This window comes from Tauraco erythrolophus, chromosome 11 (assembly GCF_009769465.1).
Source record: "Tauraco erythrolophus isolate bTauEry1 chromosome 11, bTauEry1.pri, whole genome shotgun sequence".
In the NCBI taxonomy this organism is placed as follows: Eukaryota; Metazoa; Chordata; class Aves; order Musophagiformes; family Musophagidae; genus Tauraco; species Tauraco erythrolophus.
The window spans coordinates 16,001,826-16,021,743 of record NC_141475.1 but is presented as its reverse complement, the minus strand read 5'-3'; the positions used below and the strand labels follow the sequence as shown (position 1 = coordinate 16,021,743).

At 36.3% G+C, this 19,918-nt stretch overlaps 1 protein-coding gene across 7 annotated transcripts in view; it reads left to right on the top strand.

Annotated features, from left to right (window-relative positions):
- The window catches only part of OPA1 (OPA1 mitochondrial dynamin like GTPase), a 55,034-nt gene extending 36,231 nt beyond the window's left edge, over positions 1-18,803 (top strand). For 6 of the 7 annotated variants that reach the window (XM_086618003.1, XM_086618001.1, XM_086617999.1 and 3 more), the window contains 2 exons: positions 16,243-16,320; positions 16,856-18,803. In XM_086618003.1, the coding sequence (XP_086474129.1) occupies positions 16,243-16,307 (65 nt within the window). In that variant the 3' untranslated portion in view covers positions 16,308-16,320; positions 16,856-18,803. Of the gene's footprint in view, positions 1-4,653; positions 5,230-16,242; positions 16,321-16,855 lie in introns of those variants that run through there. The other variant, XM_086618000.1, reaches the window with a different exon arrangement.
- Positions 18,804-19,918: the final 1,115 nt, after the last annotated feature.

Genomic DNA, 19,918 nt, shown 5'->3' with positions numbered 1-19,918 from the left:
CTTTTATTAGTGAGCAGTGCTACTTGCTTTCTTGTTTTGATGCTGGATGTTAATTTTTTTCCCAAGCAAATACTTGTATAGAGTGAAACTTGGAGATTTTGATTCATCCTTAAATATTCCATATTTCAAAACAAAGTAAAGGAGCTCTAGCAATTGCATAATGTTTAAGTTAATCTGTCTTTATTTTGCACTGAATTCCAGTTGGAATTTTTTGCATCGTCAATTTTGCTTCTCACCAGCATCAGGAATAACCTCCCATTTCAATGCAGTTTACAGCTGGGGTTGTTATTTTGTAAACTAAGACTAGACCTGTAAGAGCAGCCTGTCTGTATGTTAATAATCCTAGATATCTGTGTATTAGTATATATGCTTCAAGTTTGTAGTGTGCATTTCATAAATCACTGTGTAGCGAAAACACCATCACTGCACTCTCTCTCTCTTTAGATTCAGGAGGTCACAGATCCCACACGCGTTATTCCAAGGAAGTAATTGTTATTCAGTATGAAACGATATATGATGACATGTTCCGTTTTATTGTACCTATGGGAAGATTTTAAAACTACCGCTGTAGTCCAATCAGCGATGTTCTCTCTTCTTTCTGCATGCTTTTATTGCTAAGTGGTTAGAATTTTTATGAGAAAATGACAGGAAAAAAGGATTTCTTTGCCTTTCCCTTAGCGAACAGAGTGCTTTTCTGTGATGCAGGCTTTTTTATACTCCTGAGACAAGACTTTGATATCATAGAGCATTGAACTCTCAGATGGCTTACAAGTAATTTCTTTCTTAAAGCATTTAGTGATGATCAGGACTCTGCTTAAGGAAAAGAAATCCTGACTCCCACAACACACATTCATAAAGCATTTGTATTTTAATTAGGAATGGAATGGATCTCCTGAATCATGAAGTCCAGTCTGTCTCTGTTCCATGCAGCTGTGTTTATGTAACCCACCTCATTCACATATCTTGAGCTCCGTCTTTAAATCAGTTAACTTGTTGGGGCTCACTATTCATACTGAAAACATGTTCCAGGATGTTGTTCCTCTGATGGTTACAAACGGTCTTTTAATTTCCAGTCTAAATTTGTAAATATGAGGCTGAGCTTCACTTCCTGATTGGAAACTGTACTTGCAAATCTAAATTATTTATATACCTGAGGTTGGGCTACTTCCTCTTGATGCTTATGATATGGCAACACTGTCTCTCTTCTGTTACATCAGTCTTGATGCTGAAGTGCTGGAAGTGTTTTATTGTTTGTTCAGGATACTGGTTAATGTCAAACTGTTTCTAACAGGGGTGACCAGTGTCATAATGAGAGCTCATATAAGACTCAAAACTTATTTGAGCAGGTTTTGTTATCTGTGTTCTACAGCCTTGAATGGTATTTTAACTCTATGTATGAATGTTCCTTTGATGACCTTTAGACCCTGAGTCTTGCTGCTTCTCACTGTTTACTTCTCAGGTTTTATTCTAGATAAAGAGTGTAAAATCTTTTGATCAGTTTCTAATAAACTGCGTATTTTCTAATGTATTGAAGGTTGCTTTTTCTTAAAAAAAAAGGCTTTAAACGTAATGTAAACGTACTCCTTATCATAAGTATCATCATGATACTTGTACCAGTGAACAATTACTAAGTTTATGGAAATAAAGAAGCCCTAGGACTCAAGACCATCTGGAAGAAAAGACTGTAAGATACAAAAAGGGGCAGAGCAGATGATGAATAGCTGAATTGGAAAAAGCAGCTTTAAAAATGTCCTAAAATACAATGAATCTGTAAGAATACCTCTACTGAAAGAGACCCATGGTAGGTGTATCCCAGTGACCTGTCCCTGGCAATGAGCAGGCGTGGATACTTAGGGAACAGCATAGGAACAGGTTAAAGCACACTATAGTACTTGTCTGTTATATTCTCTCAGCATCTGACAATCTGTGGTTCCAAGATTTCCTAATCCTGAGGTAGTATCTTTGTGATTAATAGCCATTCATAGATTTTTTTTTTTCCCTCCTGTGAATTTCTCTAATTGCTTTTTGAACTCATGTAAACTTTGGCATCTGCAACATCCTGTGGCAATTAGTTCCAGAGTTTAACTACACATTGTGCGAAAAAGTACTTCCTTTTGTTTGTTTTTGAGCCACCTGCCAGTTTCATTTGGTTCTCCTTAGTTCTTGCACTGTGAAAAACATTCAGTAATCTTTCTCTATTCATTTTTTGTGCCACTCATGACTTCATAGATGTTTACGCTACCCGAGCTTACTCTTCTTTTTACTGGCTTGGAAAGTTCTCATCTGTGTAGTTGCTCCTTGCATGGACATTGTTTCATAGCTTCAGTCAGCCTTGCCACTCTTTTCCCCTTTTTTAGTTCTACTAAAAGGTTTTTGAGGTGAAAGAGCAGAACTGGATACAGTATTGGAAATGTGTCTGCATTATGGAATTATACAGTTGCATTATGCTGGTTTCTGGCTTTAATCTGGTCTTTCTACAGTAATTCCTTGTAGTCTATTTCTTTTTTTGCCTGCTGCTGAGCAATGAGCCGATTGCTGCACTGGACTATCTACTCGGACTGCTAAGTTCTTTTGTGAGAAGTAACAGCCAGTTCAAAGCCCATCGGCCTAGTCATTTTCCATACTATGTTTTTTAAACTGTAGGTACAGTCGAGATATGTTTATTGTTTTGACGAGGATGCAGAAAGAAGAGGAAATGGTCATCTGTCTCTTGCATGTCTAACTGGGTACTTCGAGCATATTCAGCAATTGGTAGGAACCTGTTTTACCGCAGTTGTTTACAACCTCCCTCACAACTCTGGTGCATTATTTATAGCAAAGTTCTTCACCAAACTTGTCTGTCAGTTGAAGAACATTCCCAGATCTTTCACTCTATCTTGGATAGCCTCATCAGCAACAGAAAGAATTATATTTACTTTCTAGTTGGTGTGTGTATCTTGATTGTTCTTGTTGCTGAAAGACAAAATATTTTTGTTTGAAACTTATATTCCACACAACTTAATACTTTACTCTACGCTTAGTTAAATCAGTATCTGAAATATACCATGTGGTAGGTCCTGTAAGAAGTAAAATGGGTTAGAGGGAGCTAAAAGTACAATGGTAAACATTAGTATTTTAAGAGAAGAATTTCCACTCATAAAAATGCCTCTGGTCAGGACTGCCCTGTTTGTGTTGCAGGCTTTAAGGCACTGCTTGTGACTGGAGGGAAAATCTGGTACTTAATGGTGGCAAGTCAGTCCCTTCCAATGCTTACGGCTGTTACGCACAAGTGTGTGTAGCTGTACGCAAAGTTTTTCCACTTTCTCTTTTTTTAAAATATTAATTACCCTTGTTTTTACAATACCTTAGAAGATGGATCAGTCAGTAGATATCCTTTAATTCTATCAGCAATCTTTTACAGTATTTAGTAGTTCATGCTGTTTTCTCCTGTATTCATGTTTAACGTTTCCAAAGTAACTGACATTGAATTCATACAGGCTGCCTTTAAACTTACTGAAAATATTAAAATTTTAAATGTATTTTAAAATGGGGGGAGAGTTTCTGCAAAACTTGTTAAAAACAGGGTTTTTTTTAAAACTGCTGACATTTGCTGAGTTTTAGGATCTTTTTGATGGCAATGCTAAAGTGGGTTGATTATTTATATAAGACTATTCTCTGAAGTCACACCTTCCCTAGAACTATATCTCTTTAATTACATTTTTCAGTATTGGGTAATACTTTTTTTTTTTCTATTTTTTTCTATTGTTTCTATTTATCTTTTTTGCTGTTGTATTTTTAACACAAATGATAGAGTAGTAATTTCAGCAGAAATATTCTATAGTTCTATGCGAAATTAATAGCATGTGGATAACTCTTAACTTTCTGTAGACTATTTTTTAACATGGCCATTTTTTAAATGCTCTCAGTGAAAAGCCATTTTTTAAAAGCTCTCAGTGAAAAGCTTCCCAGAACTACCTAATTGTTTCCAGAACTCTACTCTGCTGGACTTGCGCTTTTATATAATGGGCCAAAGCAAACTTCCTCAATAGTGTGAACTTTGTGCAGTAATTAAGGTGCCGTACAACTTTCCAACACAAGATGGCAATGAATGGCCTTTACAGGAGTGGGGAGGTTGAGCATGCAGCAGAGCTGGTGCCAAGCCTCCTTCTCTGGTTATTTTTTCTTGCTTTTTGATGCATGAACATGACTTGGGCAGTGGGCATTGGTTTCTGGGAGGAAGATGGCACTTGCCTAGCCTTGTCCTTCTTGTTTTCCATTCTCTGGGTTTTTTTGTTTTTATGACATATAATTTATGAAGACTTCAATAGATGGTGATTTTTTTTTTTTTCTCAGTTGCTGCATGGAAAGTATTAGTTTAGTTAGCTTTGTTACTAAAAAAAGCTGTTATAAACTGAATGCTTTAATCATCTTGGAAAGAAAATGGGATCTTCCAGTGTCTTATCTTAAACCTAAGCTACATATATTCATATTGCAGTAGGATTTAAAACCTACTAGGTGGTGCAAATGTACATTGAAAATTAAGGTGAATCCTAGCTTCAGGCAGTCAGCAGGAGCTTTGTCATTGACTTCACTAGATGTGAAATTTTACAGACCTCAAAGAAATACACACACTCTGTCTTCACTTAATTCTTCTCCTTTATTCTTTCTAAACAGGTAAACTATGAACTTTGCAAAGGAATCTTTTATGTGCACGGGATAAACTTGTACAAGGATAGTACATGCAAAGCATTTCCTGGGTCAGCATACTATTCATCTAACATCTCGTTTCCTCACAAGTTAAAAAAGAAAAACCCAGAACTTCACCAAATTTTAAGTAAAACCACGTACATTTAGACAAGGAGAGTCATTGGCAGGAGGTGGGAAGGGGCTTGTGAAATGCCTGTGGAAACTTGATCCTGAAATTACTAGGTATGAATGTGAAGGGGTCAGCCTCAAAGTTCATTTGTCAGTAATGTTGACACCTGTACAGGTGTCGTGGCCTAGCTGAGACTTCATTCTGCACAAAAGCTTTTTGAAACTTTTGGGGAGTGAGTCCTTACACAAAGAAAAGATAGCTTAGGGCCATTTGTTTAAATTCTGTCACACATTTATAAGGTATGAAATATAATAGCTTGCAGAACTTAATTATTTTCTTGTAAAGATTAAAACCTGTAAAAACTCAATAAACTAGTGTTACAGTAAAATACTTTTAAGTTTTATATGTGAAGTCATTGCTTTAAATTCACTGCATTAAATTCTTAACTTACTTTTTTCTTATGTTGAATCCATTAGTGTTGAATGTAAACCTTTGAGCATGAATGATTTAATATCATATATGCATATAATAAACTTGCCATTTTAATGGACTTAGAAAGCTAATGTTAGCTACAGTTGGTGCTTCCATATGCAAGTTGCTCACTCGGGATCTGGAATTCCTGTGATATATTTGGCTGAGCCAAGTGGGCTCTGTGAGTGGACTCTGTCGTGTGTCTGTTGTATCTAACAAACTGATTTAAATCCAAGAGAAACTCGTTTTTTGTTACGTGTTTATGCAAAGTTGGGGATAAAGTCTGTGAGCAGTACTTTGCAGATAATTACTTGCTCTGTGGTCTCATTTTTTTTTTTTTTCTTTCATTGCTGTTAGCTGCAGGATAAAAATGTTGTGTGAAACTAATCCTATGTTGTGGTCATTACTGTAGCCTAATTAAATTTCAGTCCCTTGAGATGACGACTCAACACTATTTTGATTTGACCTCTGTCCTGCATGACATTGTTGATCACATGTGTCCCTTAAAATCATGCTTTGACTTGGCTTTCTAAAGCCTTTGGTTCCATTTTTCTCTTCTCTTATGGGCTTCAACTTTTTTAAAAGGTCACAGCATTTCATAGGGGGCAGAGCTCAGCTGTAGGGGGAAAGATCTTCTCTCAAATAAGCAGATCTTGGGTAATTTTCCCCTAGAAACCAGAGCCAGACAAAACAGCTCAAAAGGCAGTGGTTAGTAGCCCTTAAATTGATCCTTGAGGTGCTTGTTCAGAACCGATGTGTTTTTCGCTGTTTACAAGATACAGGAAAAAAGGTATAATTTTGAGGATAATTGAATGTAGAGCTCAGATGTTGCCTCCGCTGCTCAAAGACAGACATGGGGAAGAGGAAAGCATCCTAGGAAATCCAAATGGAGGAGTAGTTTTATTAGAATCTGCAGAATTACGATTATGTTGTGCTATCATTTCTTCTGCAATGCCTAAATATTGGAGTTTTAGAAGCTATGTAAGTAAAAAATGTGGTCACTTCCTAGTTGTGAGACAATTCACAGAATTGGCAGCATGTTGCTTTGCTCCTTTCAGCTGATCGTAGCAGTGAGGAGCACTCAGTTATAGTCTGATCCTGAGTTGCAGAATGTTGCACCGGGAGACGTGGCCTTTTAACTAGACAAAAGCAGAGCAGCCATTTCCCTCTGAGAATCACCAAACAGATCTCCAATTTGGAATAAGCATGTGCAGGGTAGCTGCTGTCTTTGCAGTCCCCTGCCAGCAGCTTCCCCCGGGACATTAATATGGTCTGCATCTTATCAGAGCCTGGTTGTCATCTAGAGCACATTCATTTCTGCCCAAATCTCAGTCAGTCAAATAAAGTGCTCGTGTGGGCTGTCTGTCTAACGAGTTCAAGCTTGTGCTGGTGTCACCAGTGTGTGTGCTGGTGGCAGCGTGACTCCTGTGCTCCCTTTGAGGTCTGTAGAGGTCCTGGTGCTCCATGGTGCAGGAGGTCAGGGGCCAACGTTCTTGGAATCGGTCTGTGCGGTCGTGTCTTCAGTTTCCCCTGCCTTTGAACATGAGCAAGTCAACAACAATGCACCCCATTTTTAGTAGGTTTGCTAACTTTCTGGTACTCCATCAGAATGAAAATAATTGATTTTGCATGATTATCGTGGTTTTAATTCCATGTGGATAATTTATGAAATTAACCCAAGCAAGTGTGCTTTGACATGAAAGACACTGGTTGAATGTTTAAATTTGGTGTGTTTTTTTTCCTCTCCGAGTTTTGGGGCAGCTGCACAAAACAATGAATTAAAACCAGAAGAATGTGTAGGACGGTCTATGTCAAAGTGCAGATAAGGTAGTTCCTGCTTTGTGTCATGGCAGAAAGTGCTTTAAAAAGCTGTGTCTCCTCAGAGAGGGAAGTAATGCTCAAGGGAGAACATACATCACTTGTAAACCTCCTGTGACGGAGTGATGGTTTACTTAAGTTAAGAATCCCAGATGACCAAAGTCTGTCTGCTGTGATTTCTTGAAGTTATTGATGAAGAGTTAGGCACCGATGTCCAGGTTCCAAAACGGATCCTTACAAAGTTCAGCACATTTGCCACTGACTAAGCGAAGCCTATCACTTAAAGTTGACGTTGAAAAATAATGATAAACTGCTACATGAGTAATGACACATTCAATGCCTCTTAATCTTACCCTAGACCCATGTCTCTTGTACTTGAGGGTCATTCTGGTGTTGCCTGCCAAATTAATTTTTTTCCTAAAATTTCCTTAATGATGCAAGGATATCTAATTGGATACTATTTTCTTTTTAGTACTGGTTGCTTATGAGGGCACCTATCAATCAAAATTTAAATAGTTTCTTATCATGGAGAGATTACTATTCGTATTAATGCAAACTTTTAGACTGACCAATGTATGTATTTGTTTTGCACTAGTGTGGAGCTGTGGAGTGTAACATTCACATTTCCAAAAGCTGGAGAAGTCAATGTCATGTATGTTGCACAATGTTAATGTTGTAGTGGACTCCACTTTGCTTATAATTTGGAAGTCTATATAAAAACAAAAGGGAAGGAAATATTTTCAGCTAGGAATGATAACAAACTAAGAAAAAAATAATGTAACAACCTGTTTTTCTTCAAGACATGATGACTTAAACTTCATTTTTGATAGTGAGAAACTAAATATATTATGATCTAAAAATTATCTCATCACCATTTCATTTTGACTTTGTATTTTAGAGAGACTTTCACGTAAATAGTCTTAATAGCATATTATTTTATTATCTAGCTAACTACTGAGTATGCTTTATTTTGAGTGGAGAAGCAACATATACCAGTTATTTTTTATGTTAAAGTGTCTTTACAGTTTTATAGCCTTAAGGTTACAATAGCCTTTACATGACTAATTTACGTTCATAGCTGTATATGTCCCTGTATATGCATAAGAAAAAGGTAATTTTTTATTTACTGGATGAAACATGGGGTAGTATTTCTGGTTTGTCTTTATGCTTTTCACTGTTTCCACACAAAATAACGAGCATCATCATGTTCTAATTCATTCTAGCTTAACAGTTTTGATTTTGCAATTAAATCTTTCCGTCCGTAGGTCTGATTCAAGATGTGAGTCTGTTTTATGAGGTTGCCTTGTCATTCTGCAACTAAGCTCCTTCTAGCTGTCCAGTAAGCAGCACAGCTAAATTCTGTTGAAAGACTGAGTTATTAGAACAGTTTTAATTAAAAATCTAGAGACCGAGGACTGAAAGGTGCCCAAGTCCTACCTTGCTATTGCAGACATCGTGACTCTCAAACTGTCAGCTTAATATAGATTAATTATCACTCGTACATTAAGCTAACCTTAATGACAGTATAGAAACGTATACTAGTTTGTGACCTCGCATCACAATTTGGTAATACTTAGTTTCTTTTATGTGGTCAAGTGGGACTGATGTGAAATAGCCTGTAGAAACATATCTTGTGTAAAGTTAGTAGTCTACAGAGTCACCAGTTTTGCTTCAGCCCCATACCTCAGTTCTCATATGCTCTCTCAAGAGATAGGAAGACCTCATGCTTGCCAGCCTGAGGAGCCCCAGGGACCACTCCAAGAAACACAGTCAGCTTCTGTTCTGTTCAACTGAGGAGGGGGGAAATGTGTCGCTGAAGTCGTTTCGTTAAGCTGCAGAGGTCTTGCTTGTGAATCTGGGGCAGCTATAGGTCAAGACATTGATTGATTAGTAATGTACAATTTCATCAGCACACAATGCACAATTCCTGTTTCTGATGCTAAAAAGCGTTATTAGTAATGCTGAAATAACGTAAAAAGAGCTGAAGTGTTTTTAGACAAGCTCTCTTTACTGCTGCTTGGTTATCTTTAGTCCAAAATGAAGATGATACTATTTTGTACAGGCAGCTGATAGCTTTGCTCAGATATGATATGCAGGGATTAATAATTAATATGATATTAATACTTGCAACAAATCTCAGCTGCCATCACTGAAGTCATGTTTATTTTTTTTCTATCTAAAATGACTTCTTAAGACTAAGATTTTATTATGTTTCTACGGCGGGCTAAATATGTAATCTGGAGGTGATCTTTTCCTGGTTTAGAGGTAAACTAAGCCTCTACAAGGTTTAGTTGTAGGAAGGAAGGAACAAGGAAAAGAAAAAATGTACACTGTATATATATCTGTGTAGGAAACAGGCTTCTTGATGTTTTCTCCTGTTAATGCTATGCAAAAGGAGATTTTCAACCAGGTCACTAGCAGGCAGTGTTTGATGAACTCATATGCATGAAATGGGTATGTTAACTGACCTTTGGAGATTTTAATAGTGATATTAAAATAATATGTTTAGCATCTTGTCTTGTTCTAGAGTTTCTGAGAGGACATAAATATTTTGTGTCTGTTTAATAATGAAATCATCTCACCTGACACACTTGGATAGTTAAATCATGGCTGTGTTCTTCTCATTGCCTTTCTGGTACTGATAACTGGAGTACAGGTATTCTAGATGTTGCTCAGATTAAAATACCTTTTCTATCAGGATAGCGAAGAGATTTAAGGCAAATAGAAAAGTTTTCAGTACCTCTGATGAATGTTATGGTCGATGTGTAGCTTTATATGTCTGAAAAGGGAAGCCTGATTTATAAATGTATTAACAACATTTTTGTATCATAATAATCCCATTCCAGTGAGCATACATTGAAGTCAGAATTTATAGAAAGAACTCAACTAAACTGGCTGCAAATTCAAATCTCATTATAGATTGCAATACGCATAAGAAACATTTTGTAACAATAAAGGAAAGCTACTAGGATGTAGGATCGGTTAGCATCTCCATTCAGTCTACTAGTAACTAAAGAGTATGCTAGCTATTTTCTGCAAGCTTGCATTTTAAAGGCTGCATATTTTTAATGGTTCATGGATTTACACCATGAACTATTATAAATTCCATTTAAACTTTTTAGGGTTCTGCAGTGCTTTTATTACACTAATGAGCTAATTAAGAATCATTCACCTGATTCATCCTCCTGCTCAGCCTTTTAAAAAAAAACTTTTAGCTGCTGAAACTCTCTTGACAAACCAATATTTATAGCAGTTTGACAGCAGGATGAGGAGCAGCATTTGTCTTTGTAACAGCTTAAAGAAAAGGCCTTTCCTGCACCCGGCCATGCAGTTACAATCTTGACCTCTTTCTTATGCTGGGAACATACATAGAGCAGACAAGCAGCACCTCCCATGTGTTTTCTTGACCCTTTGACTGTCCATTCACTTCCCATCTGTTTTGCAGCCTTAAAGGAACAGAGGGGGCCCTCTACTTATAAATCTGTCTTTGCAGCTGATAAATGATGTTCTGTCTCTTTAAGGGCAGCCTGGGTGGTTTTGTGGCTCCTGCCCCCCCCCCCCCCCCCAAAAAAAAAAAAAAAAAGAACAAAACAACAAAAAAACCCTGTAGCTTTCCTCTTGGCCTCATCCAGAGGAAAATATGATATGTGAACAAGAGGAAACTGGCAAAAAACGTGGTGGGTAGTTTCAAAGGATTTTTCTGAAACTCAGCAGGACATGACCCTGCAACGACCAGTAAATCGTAGTGGCTGTGAGGCTGTGGTGGTGTGAGACGGAGGAAAGCATGTCGATGCAGGTCTGCGGGTGGAAAGGCTGCTTTCTGGGGCAGTACTTGGACTGGCTGGGAGCATGCTGCCTCGTACTTTTTCAACAAGAAGTAAAGCTTTTGCTTGGCCCTGGGAAAATCCAGGAATGTGGTACAAAAGGCTGCATTCTTAAGAGATGATTTCCCCTCATACCCCCTCCACCAGTTCTCCACCTGACTATTCGTAGGGGGTTGTGTACAACTATGGGGTTTGTGTCTTAGGTAGCCCTAAGCTAAAAGTCAACTTTCAATAGGAAACTGTGGATCGACATTGCCAATTTTTAATGGTGTTGTTCTGGGCATTCTGATGAAATCTGACTACAGACTGGGCTTTCCTTTTTACTAGAGGAAAGATGATGCATTCACAGAGGTAAATTCAACATTTCCGCCTCTATGGGTAATTAACCATAACGTAGAAGTAGCACAGCAAGCAGTGAGAAAGTTTATGGGCAAGGAAGGAATTAAGAGGAAGGAAGATTTTTTTTAAAAAAAAAAAAAGAGAGAGGACTAAAGTCTAAGCACAATCCAGAGCAAAAGGAGTAATAACCGTGAGCTTTCAAATATCAAAGCTATGTAAACATTAGTTTGAGGTAGAAATCACTTTATTGTAGTACAGGAGGACTTACAATGAGGTATTAACATGTTTTTATCATGGTTGTTTCATGCTAAAATAAAGATGGATCTACGTCCAGAAACATTTTACAGTTTTTCTTGATGCTGCAACTGAAAATTAATATCATATGAGCAAAGTTATAAACAGAAGAAGGGAAAGCTTTTGATTTGCCTAAATCAGCAGCTTTAGGCAGCTTTTCTTTTAGGCTAATGCAGCTTTCTCCCTGTTGTGGCACAGACAGACATGAGCATCTTTAAAATTCTGTACTGTAACCATTAGTTACAGGTAAGTATGTATGATTTGAATGTCTCAAAATTCATTTATCTTGAGAAGCATAAGCAAGACAGGTTTTGTTGGCAGAGGCCACGTCTTTTATTAAACCGATTAATGCAGTTGAAAAAATCTAGAAAACTTTTTTTGCTGTTTAAAGCATGGTTGAAATAAGCCAGTAATATATTTGGCTTTTGTGATTCGTGTTTAATATTATTTTGGGATTATTTGGCCTTACCTCAGGAGATTCATTTGATGACTTTAGCTGTTTAATTTTAGCAGTGAATCCCCAGCTTCTGTCCTGTTAATTAGTAGATAAGCTCAGCTATCTAAGGCAGCATCAGTTTAGTAAGCACTCTTTGTAACACTTCATATTTCAGGGATTTCCCTTCTGACCCGCTTATGATACTAGCAAAAGCAAACTTTATCTGTGGCTGCGTCGTTCTGTGTTCACAGTGTATCCAAATCCTCATTACAAATCAATTAGTCTGGTTTTGAGCCTTTTAGATTTAGGATCACAGGATTAATGAAAAGAAAATGAGTGGATAGCAATATCATTTCATATGGAGATAAGGAGACTGAGAATGAGGGAGGATCTCGAGACATCTGAATAAAGAATTTCCTCATTCTGTCAGTGACGTTTTATGGGATATAGAGGGAAGATTATGGGAATATTCATGACCAGATCAAGAGGCGTAATGAGTTATATGAACCAGCTTATCTTTTAGGTAAACATAGGGTAAATGGGAAGTAGAATAGCCATTCATTGCCCATAGGCCTGTGAATTTTACTGTTCTGAAGATGGAAACAAGGGTTTAGTTACAGTTATTCTTCATTGATTCCATTTGATTTTTGATCAGTGTTTAACAGGTGCTGGAAGAATTATGTATTTGTAACTTCAGGTCTCCATTAAAACTACCAAAGACCACGTCATCTTTCTGGAGTCCGGTGTAAGCAATAGTATACATTTAAACCTCTGCAGTACCATATGATAAGAGTGTAGTACATTAACAGCCTTCTGCTGTTCAACCTGTTAGAAAAATAATTTGCTAGCAAGCTGACTGCTTTTAACCTGTAGCTTACTTGCAGATAGAAAGGCATTGTATCACAAAACCTAGAAAGAGCAACAGGTCACCTGTGTCTGTCCCTTAATTTACTTATATAGCAAGTATTCTTATTGGAAATCTGAGTGATGTTCTGGGTTTGACACGTTGCTAAATCTCCCTCAAAACAAAAGGTACTATAGTTTACAAGTGTAAGTCACTAATATTTTGTCCATGTGTCAATCAAACCCCTGCAAATGTGGGTACTCAGCTTGTGCATTTCACAGAGAGAACTTCCCCAAATAAAAACGGGTAACATCCGACTTGAATTGTAACAATTAATTGTTGTTCCAAATGCAGTATCCCATGGTGCTGATGAAACTATGGACAGTTATCCTAGAATTGCAGACCCTGCACTTGCTCTCATTATATGAGTTCGACCCAAGCATTTATATTGACTGGCTTATTAAGATTAGTATTGTGTAAATGCGTAACTCTGCCATTAGCCTATTTAAAAAATAAATCAATTTAGCAGGCTGCTTCTCTGTGCTACAGAATAGACTTGTGGGAAAATGTTACAGATTGGCTGGGGTCTGCTGCTGCAAAAGGCTTTGCTACTGCTAAGAATACAGGGCATAGCATGAATAATTGCTGTTATTTGGCAGTCATTGTAACTGTTCTTTTTAAGAATAGCCAGCATGTTTTTTCAAAGTATTAAATTACCTCAAGACCTCATAATTATTACAGTTAAGCAATCATTTCAATTCAGTCCAAGTATAAAAACTAATAAAGTGCTCATAATATGGAGGCAATTTTAATATGTCTGTTCTCTGAGCAAACACAGCTGATTCAGTGTATTCTGATGGGATACATATTGTCTGTCCTCTTATTTTAATATGCCCTAATCAGAAAATTAAAATAGATTTTGTAGGCACAAACCTTTTTTTAATGGTGAAATAATAATTACAGATTTTTGCTGATGCTGTTAATTTTCAGTACTGGTTAGTGAGAGGTTGAGAAGGGAAAATATTTGTATTTAATACTGCTCAATCAGCCTGCTTTCGCTGACTCTAATGGCTTGATCAATATAAAGAATGTACTTGAGGAAAGCATGTAGCAATTTAAAAAAAAAATATTCACATCAGAAATAAAGCTACTGAAAGCACAACATGAAGAGATCTTCTGGGTCCTGAGATCTAATCTCCAGTTATCACTGGCAACTGCTGCTCACTTTGAAAGGTGAGGTCCAGGATTATTAATTTCCAAAAATACGTCAGCTCTGTCCAAGATAACAGGATGTTATTTCAAAGGCTACTTTTGTAAACATACATAGAGCATCAGTATTGGAAGCGGAGCTAAGCAGTTGCCTAAATAAATGCCATAGAATTAATGTTTTCATTACACGAGAGGTTTGTATACTGACACGCAAACAATACATATTCTTTTTTTATTTAAAAAGGTAGCAATGAAAACACTTTGAATGTGCTTGGCAGAAGTGATCGTGGGACTACTTTATTTTCATTGGCAGCTTTCAAAGTTTCTCTCTGCTGAACCAAATCGAGGATTTTATTTATTTATTTATTCCCTGGTAAGAACCAGCTACTGCTGTTTCTTGACTTCCAAGATACACCTTTTGCCCTCACACTGACTGCAGTCTTCATTTAATATTAAAGTACTTTAAAAAAACAAAATCAACTGAAATTCAAGGAAGTTCTTTGGTGTTTTCTTTAAGACCCAGAGTGTGATTCAGCCTGACTGTATATCTGTGTTTGAGATAAGCACCACTGGGGAAGGGAACACTGAAGTGTTGAAAGTACAAGTGGCTTGCCCTTCATCACCTAAGAACGGCATGATAAATATAAGTTTGAGATTTCTTTGTCCTCGTGCAGGCTATTTTCCATATTTTATTTCAAATGCTACCTAAAATTCTCTGCTTCTGTTAGAACAAGACTACAGCATTGTGTTGAGTTTTTATTATTATTATCATTAGTGTTATAATTACTCTAAAATGGATTTCATAACTGTCTGTGGGATTGTTTCGTTGTTACTGGATGAAACTTTTAGTTCATTTAGCTAAATTCTTAGAGCATTCTCTTTGGAGGTCTTTTTTTTTCCCCCACTCATGCTTATGTGTCCCATTTAAGGCTGATTGTTTTCTTTTTCTTTCTGTTCTGCTGCTATTTCAGCTCAGCAAAGCAAGTTTATAACATATGGTATTGGTAAAGAGAAGAAAACATTAATAAAAGATTAAAAAAAAATAAAGAAAAGCTCGAACCTTGTATCTCATACAAAGGAACACACAGCTTTAATCCAATAGTAATTTTGGCTTGGAAAAAAAAAATGCCTGTGTTTATGCTCATCTAACTTATTTTTGTCTGTCCAACTGCTTTCCCTCTGTTTCTTCATATTTCTGAAGTGTGTGTTTTTCGTGGCTATAATCACACACAGAAGGAACTTCAAATAAGGATGTGGTGAGAGAGAAGCAGGAAATCTCGCAGGCTTTGGATTCCAGCTATGTTCTAAATCTTGCTTCACAAGCAATTTAATAGATCAAATAGGTTGTATGATGACAAGTGTTGTATGGAATTGAGAAAAGTGTGGAACAGTGCCTAAATCCCTGAATTTTTCCCCATCAATGTTGCCTTTTCATTCTTAGTAGTTGTGTTCAAGTTGCGTTTCTGTAGAGAAATAAACTCTCAGCTTTAGTATTTATATAAAATAAGATTCTGCCTGCATCTGTCTTGTTACTACTGAAACACAAGAAAATAAAGTGCAAGTTTTAAACATTCTTAACATTGTGCATGACCTTTTGAATAGATGTCTTGAATCTTCATGTTTGATTCCCTGAAATTCTCCCCACTGAAAGGGCACGAGCTTTCAACTCTTTTTAGAATGATTAATGCTGTTTGTGACACTTGCTGTGGACAATAAGGATATTTGATTAAAAGAGAAAAGGATTAGTGAACATTATTTAAAAGATAACTTCTCCGTACAGGTAACAGGTGTACAGTAGTTCTGCTGTGCATGATCTGATGGAAACTTCATTTTTTTTGAAATACAACATTTCGAGTATTGGATTTTTTTGGTAAACTTTTGAATTACTAAATTAGCATGGTAATCATAAAATATGTTTGTGGAAGTTCTTCAAGTGGGACAGGGTTTTATTTCCTGGCAGGGGAGTTGGAACTAGATGATCTTTGAGGTCCCTTCCAACTCTAACCATTCTATGAGTCTTCTGATGGAGAAAAATGTTCTAAATCTTAGTAATTGAGAAACTAAATGCATAGGGTAATATTAATACAGCATTAGTTTTTGTTCATGTTTGCAGGTTGGTTGTGTGTTTTGGTTTTGTGGGTTTTTTTTCTTTCTGGGCATGTCCTCCATTAAGTAGTAGGTATTTGAATGGTGATCTTTTTAATTCCTCCAGAAAAAGTTCGGGAAATCCAGGAAAAACTTGAAGCCTTCATAGAAGCCCTCCATCAAGAAAAGTAGATTGTTCAAGCAGGTAACCGTGTTTAGATCATAAAAAGATTGCTACAATTTTCTCATTGTTCAGTGTAAAATGATTACCCATTTCTTTTAGATGCATATGTTTTCATACAGACTTTATGAAAATTGCTTTTTATTTTATTCCAGTGCCTGGCTGCTGCTGCTTCTTGTTTCTAAACTGCAGAACTATACTTTCAGCTTTTACGCTACAAGCAGATATGAAACTTAGTAGAAATACAATTACTAGCTAGTTATTCAGATATTGTGAAACACTGTAGGCTATTTGATTACTCTCAGTTCATTATTTTTATCTATATTAAGAGAAAGAAGGCATAACTAGCTGGAATCAAAATTATCAGAACACTTTACTTGTCTGTAAAAGCATTTTGGTTCTTGTTTTTCCTTAAAGGTACTGTGTATTGTTAGCAAAAATACTTGCATGCAGGTAATTTCCAAATTTCTTTCTTCTATACTAATTCTCAAAAACAGAAGCCTAAGTGCTGCCATATATTTGCACACATTTTAAAATAATCTCCTTTCTGTTTCAACAGCAAATTTACACAAGAATGCAGACTTTTCCAGGATACCTTGCACAAAGAAGACTGAATAGAAATGGCTTTTGTGTCTCATTCTCTTTCCTGTCTTTTGAGGAGCATCCTGAAATGTTGGAGGAGAAAGAAAATAATGTCTCATGAGATTGAGAAGTTCAGTTAAAATCCACCTGCTCTTTTAATTTTCGAAGCTTGGGAGCTTGCCGAAGTTGTACATTTAAGGTGGTTTTTTTCCTGAAAGGAAAAAAAAGCTTTTATTTTTGGCATCTGTCTTGTATGGTAGAGCTGGATCAGATTCACAAAATGATTTTATCTGTTGTCATTTTCTTGCCTGCAAATGATCCTGGGAGTTCAACATAAAGTTTTAGTATTTGTACGTACATTAAAATGCCCTTCTAAGTAACGCCATTTGTATTTGTTATGCTCTGTGTTGAAGCATTCTTTGATCACTCTGGTACAGATTTAAAAGCATAGTATTGAGATCTTCAGGGGAAGTTGTGGATTTTGTTAAACTCCTAAACTCTTGAGAGACATCATCCGAGCAATTCTTGTAGTGCTTTCAAGTGAAAGTACAGACTGCTATTCACTGACACCTTAAAAGGTTTGGCTCAGGAAATAATGTCAACAGCTGCTCCTTTTACAAGTTCTTTCCTAATATATGTTGTTACTCTTGAATCATAGCCGATTACATTTCATTTCTGGGGTTGCACAGACTCTGATTTCTGTGTTAATTTCTCCCTTCATCATAGGTACAAAGTAACCTGATTGAGTACATGTGAAACGTAGAAAGATACTCTGTAAAATTCCAACTTGTCCAACCTCCTTAACTAAAAAAGGAAAAATACAATTAATTTCATTTTTCTGATAGCTACTGGAAGACCAAAATCACTTTTGAATGGTATGCACAAGGTTCTTCCACACCCACTTGATTTGTCATTCAGTATTATAAAAATAGTAAGTAGTCTTTCTTTTACTGCCTTTCAGTTTTGCCATAGAAATGTCACTTCTGACAAATTTAAGCATGATATAGGCTCTGTATCATAGGTGCCTGGTGATTAATCACCACCATGTTTTTCTACCCACACTTTGCCACAAATGATCTGGATACAATTCTGAATACTACTTTGTATTAGGCCAGAAGTTTGTTTTGCAGTTGTCTGATTATGTACATTGAAAAATTGACCTAGAATTATTTTTCCCATTCGAAAAGGCTGGGTTTGGTGCATGGCAATTAAAAGAGAGGAATCTGAACATCTTCCAACAGATACTGGCTCTGTCTGCTCTTAGAGGAAACAGTAAAAAATTGGGTAACATGTTCCCCAAATGTTCAGACATAAAATATTTAGTCAAGTGGACAAAAAGTTAACGTAGAGCTATTCATAAAATGATGTTGAAAGGTTAAATCTTTCAAGGTGATCTAACTGAATGTTTCGGGATTTTCTGTTTAAAATTACTTCCTGAAAATGAGTGTTTGAGAAAGGAAAAACAGCTTGTGTTATCATCATTCTCTGAAGATAACTTCAGAAATGCAAGTTTGCACAGTTCTGAAGGCAGAGTCCTTGTATAGCAAGTGAAATAAGTCTGTACTTGTGTTAAATCCCTCTTTGTAAAAAGCAAACAAACAAACAAAAAAACACAACAAAAAAAAAGGAACTTTTGCATTTACCTAGAGATCACTGTTTGAAACTTGTGTAATATAAATGTTGCAAAATGTCTCATCCAGTGGCCCAGTGTTCATCTTGTTTAGTGTGATGTTCCTATAGTTCTAGTTCCAACTTCTCTGTGCTACTCATCTAAGACTTAGCATGATGTATTCCATGAAAACTAGGTATTTATTGAATAAAAATGTAACTGAAGGAATAATAAAATATGGGGTTTGAACACAGTGCTATTGCACCTAATTCAGAAGTCACTTTGGCCTTCTTTTTCTCGTTTGTTAAATTATGAAAAAGTATACTGTTAATGATATTAAAATGTCTGATTCAGAAGTGCTGGGTCAGTACCACGTTAGTGGTAGCTCTACTAAGTGTTGTCTTTTACTATATAAATTAATGATTACCTCACCATTTATGTAATATGTTTAGACAATGATGTCTTATGCAAAATCGTTATGTTGGAAGCTTATCTCTCTGCAAGTTTAGGTAATGAACTGATATTCGAAGTATAAATGAAGACTGATTATGGAGTGTTAGTTTCAGGTGCATTTAAAATAAACATGCTTACTGGGACAATGGGTTTGGGAATTATAGAGCAGTCAGCTTTCTAACCTATGAATTCAGGAATATATTCTTTTTTTTTTCTTTCTTTTAGGTGAAGAAAAATTTTATGAAATCAGTTGAAAAAAAAAATTCACTGTAAAACTGGTATCGAAGGTGCTGCTCACTTGCACCACAAAACTTAAATTGCAGACATTGGTGTGTTAGAATGATGCAAAGGATTATAACTCTACATTGACTTGATTTCATTATTAAACTAACGAAAACCAGTCTTGACAAATAAGCAACAGGTAATTTTATGTTGGTTTTTGTAGAATTTTATGTTAAGGTTAGACGAAAGAATTGTTGCGGCAAATTATGCTTATCTCCCTAGTAAGTTAGTATCACTTAACAAAAGTAGAAATGGGCTTAAGTGCCATTAGTTGGTCACTTCAGAAGTGCTCTTTGTAAGGAGTATATTACTAGATAGTTAGATGTAGTTGTGTTAAGCAGCACAAGAAGGATGTGCTGACTATCAGAACAATTTTTAGATATTAAACACAATTATTTGAACTGTCTCTAAAGTTCATGTGATACTGAGAAGTGTGTTATTCCAAACTGCTTTGCACAAGTTCAGGATATTTTTCTGTGTTACATATACCACCTTCAGATTCTGCATAAAGCACTTTATTGTAAGGAGCAAAGACTAATCTGTAATTTCTGCGGGTTTTTTGAGATTAGGAAAGGATCAGCAAATGCAAATATAATAATTCCATAAATGGATTTTCAGTTCCAAAGCATCATCTTTACTGTCATGTAAATATGGTATAATATTTCTGGTTTTCTTTAATGAGGCATTTATGAGCCA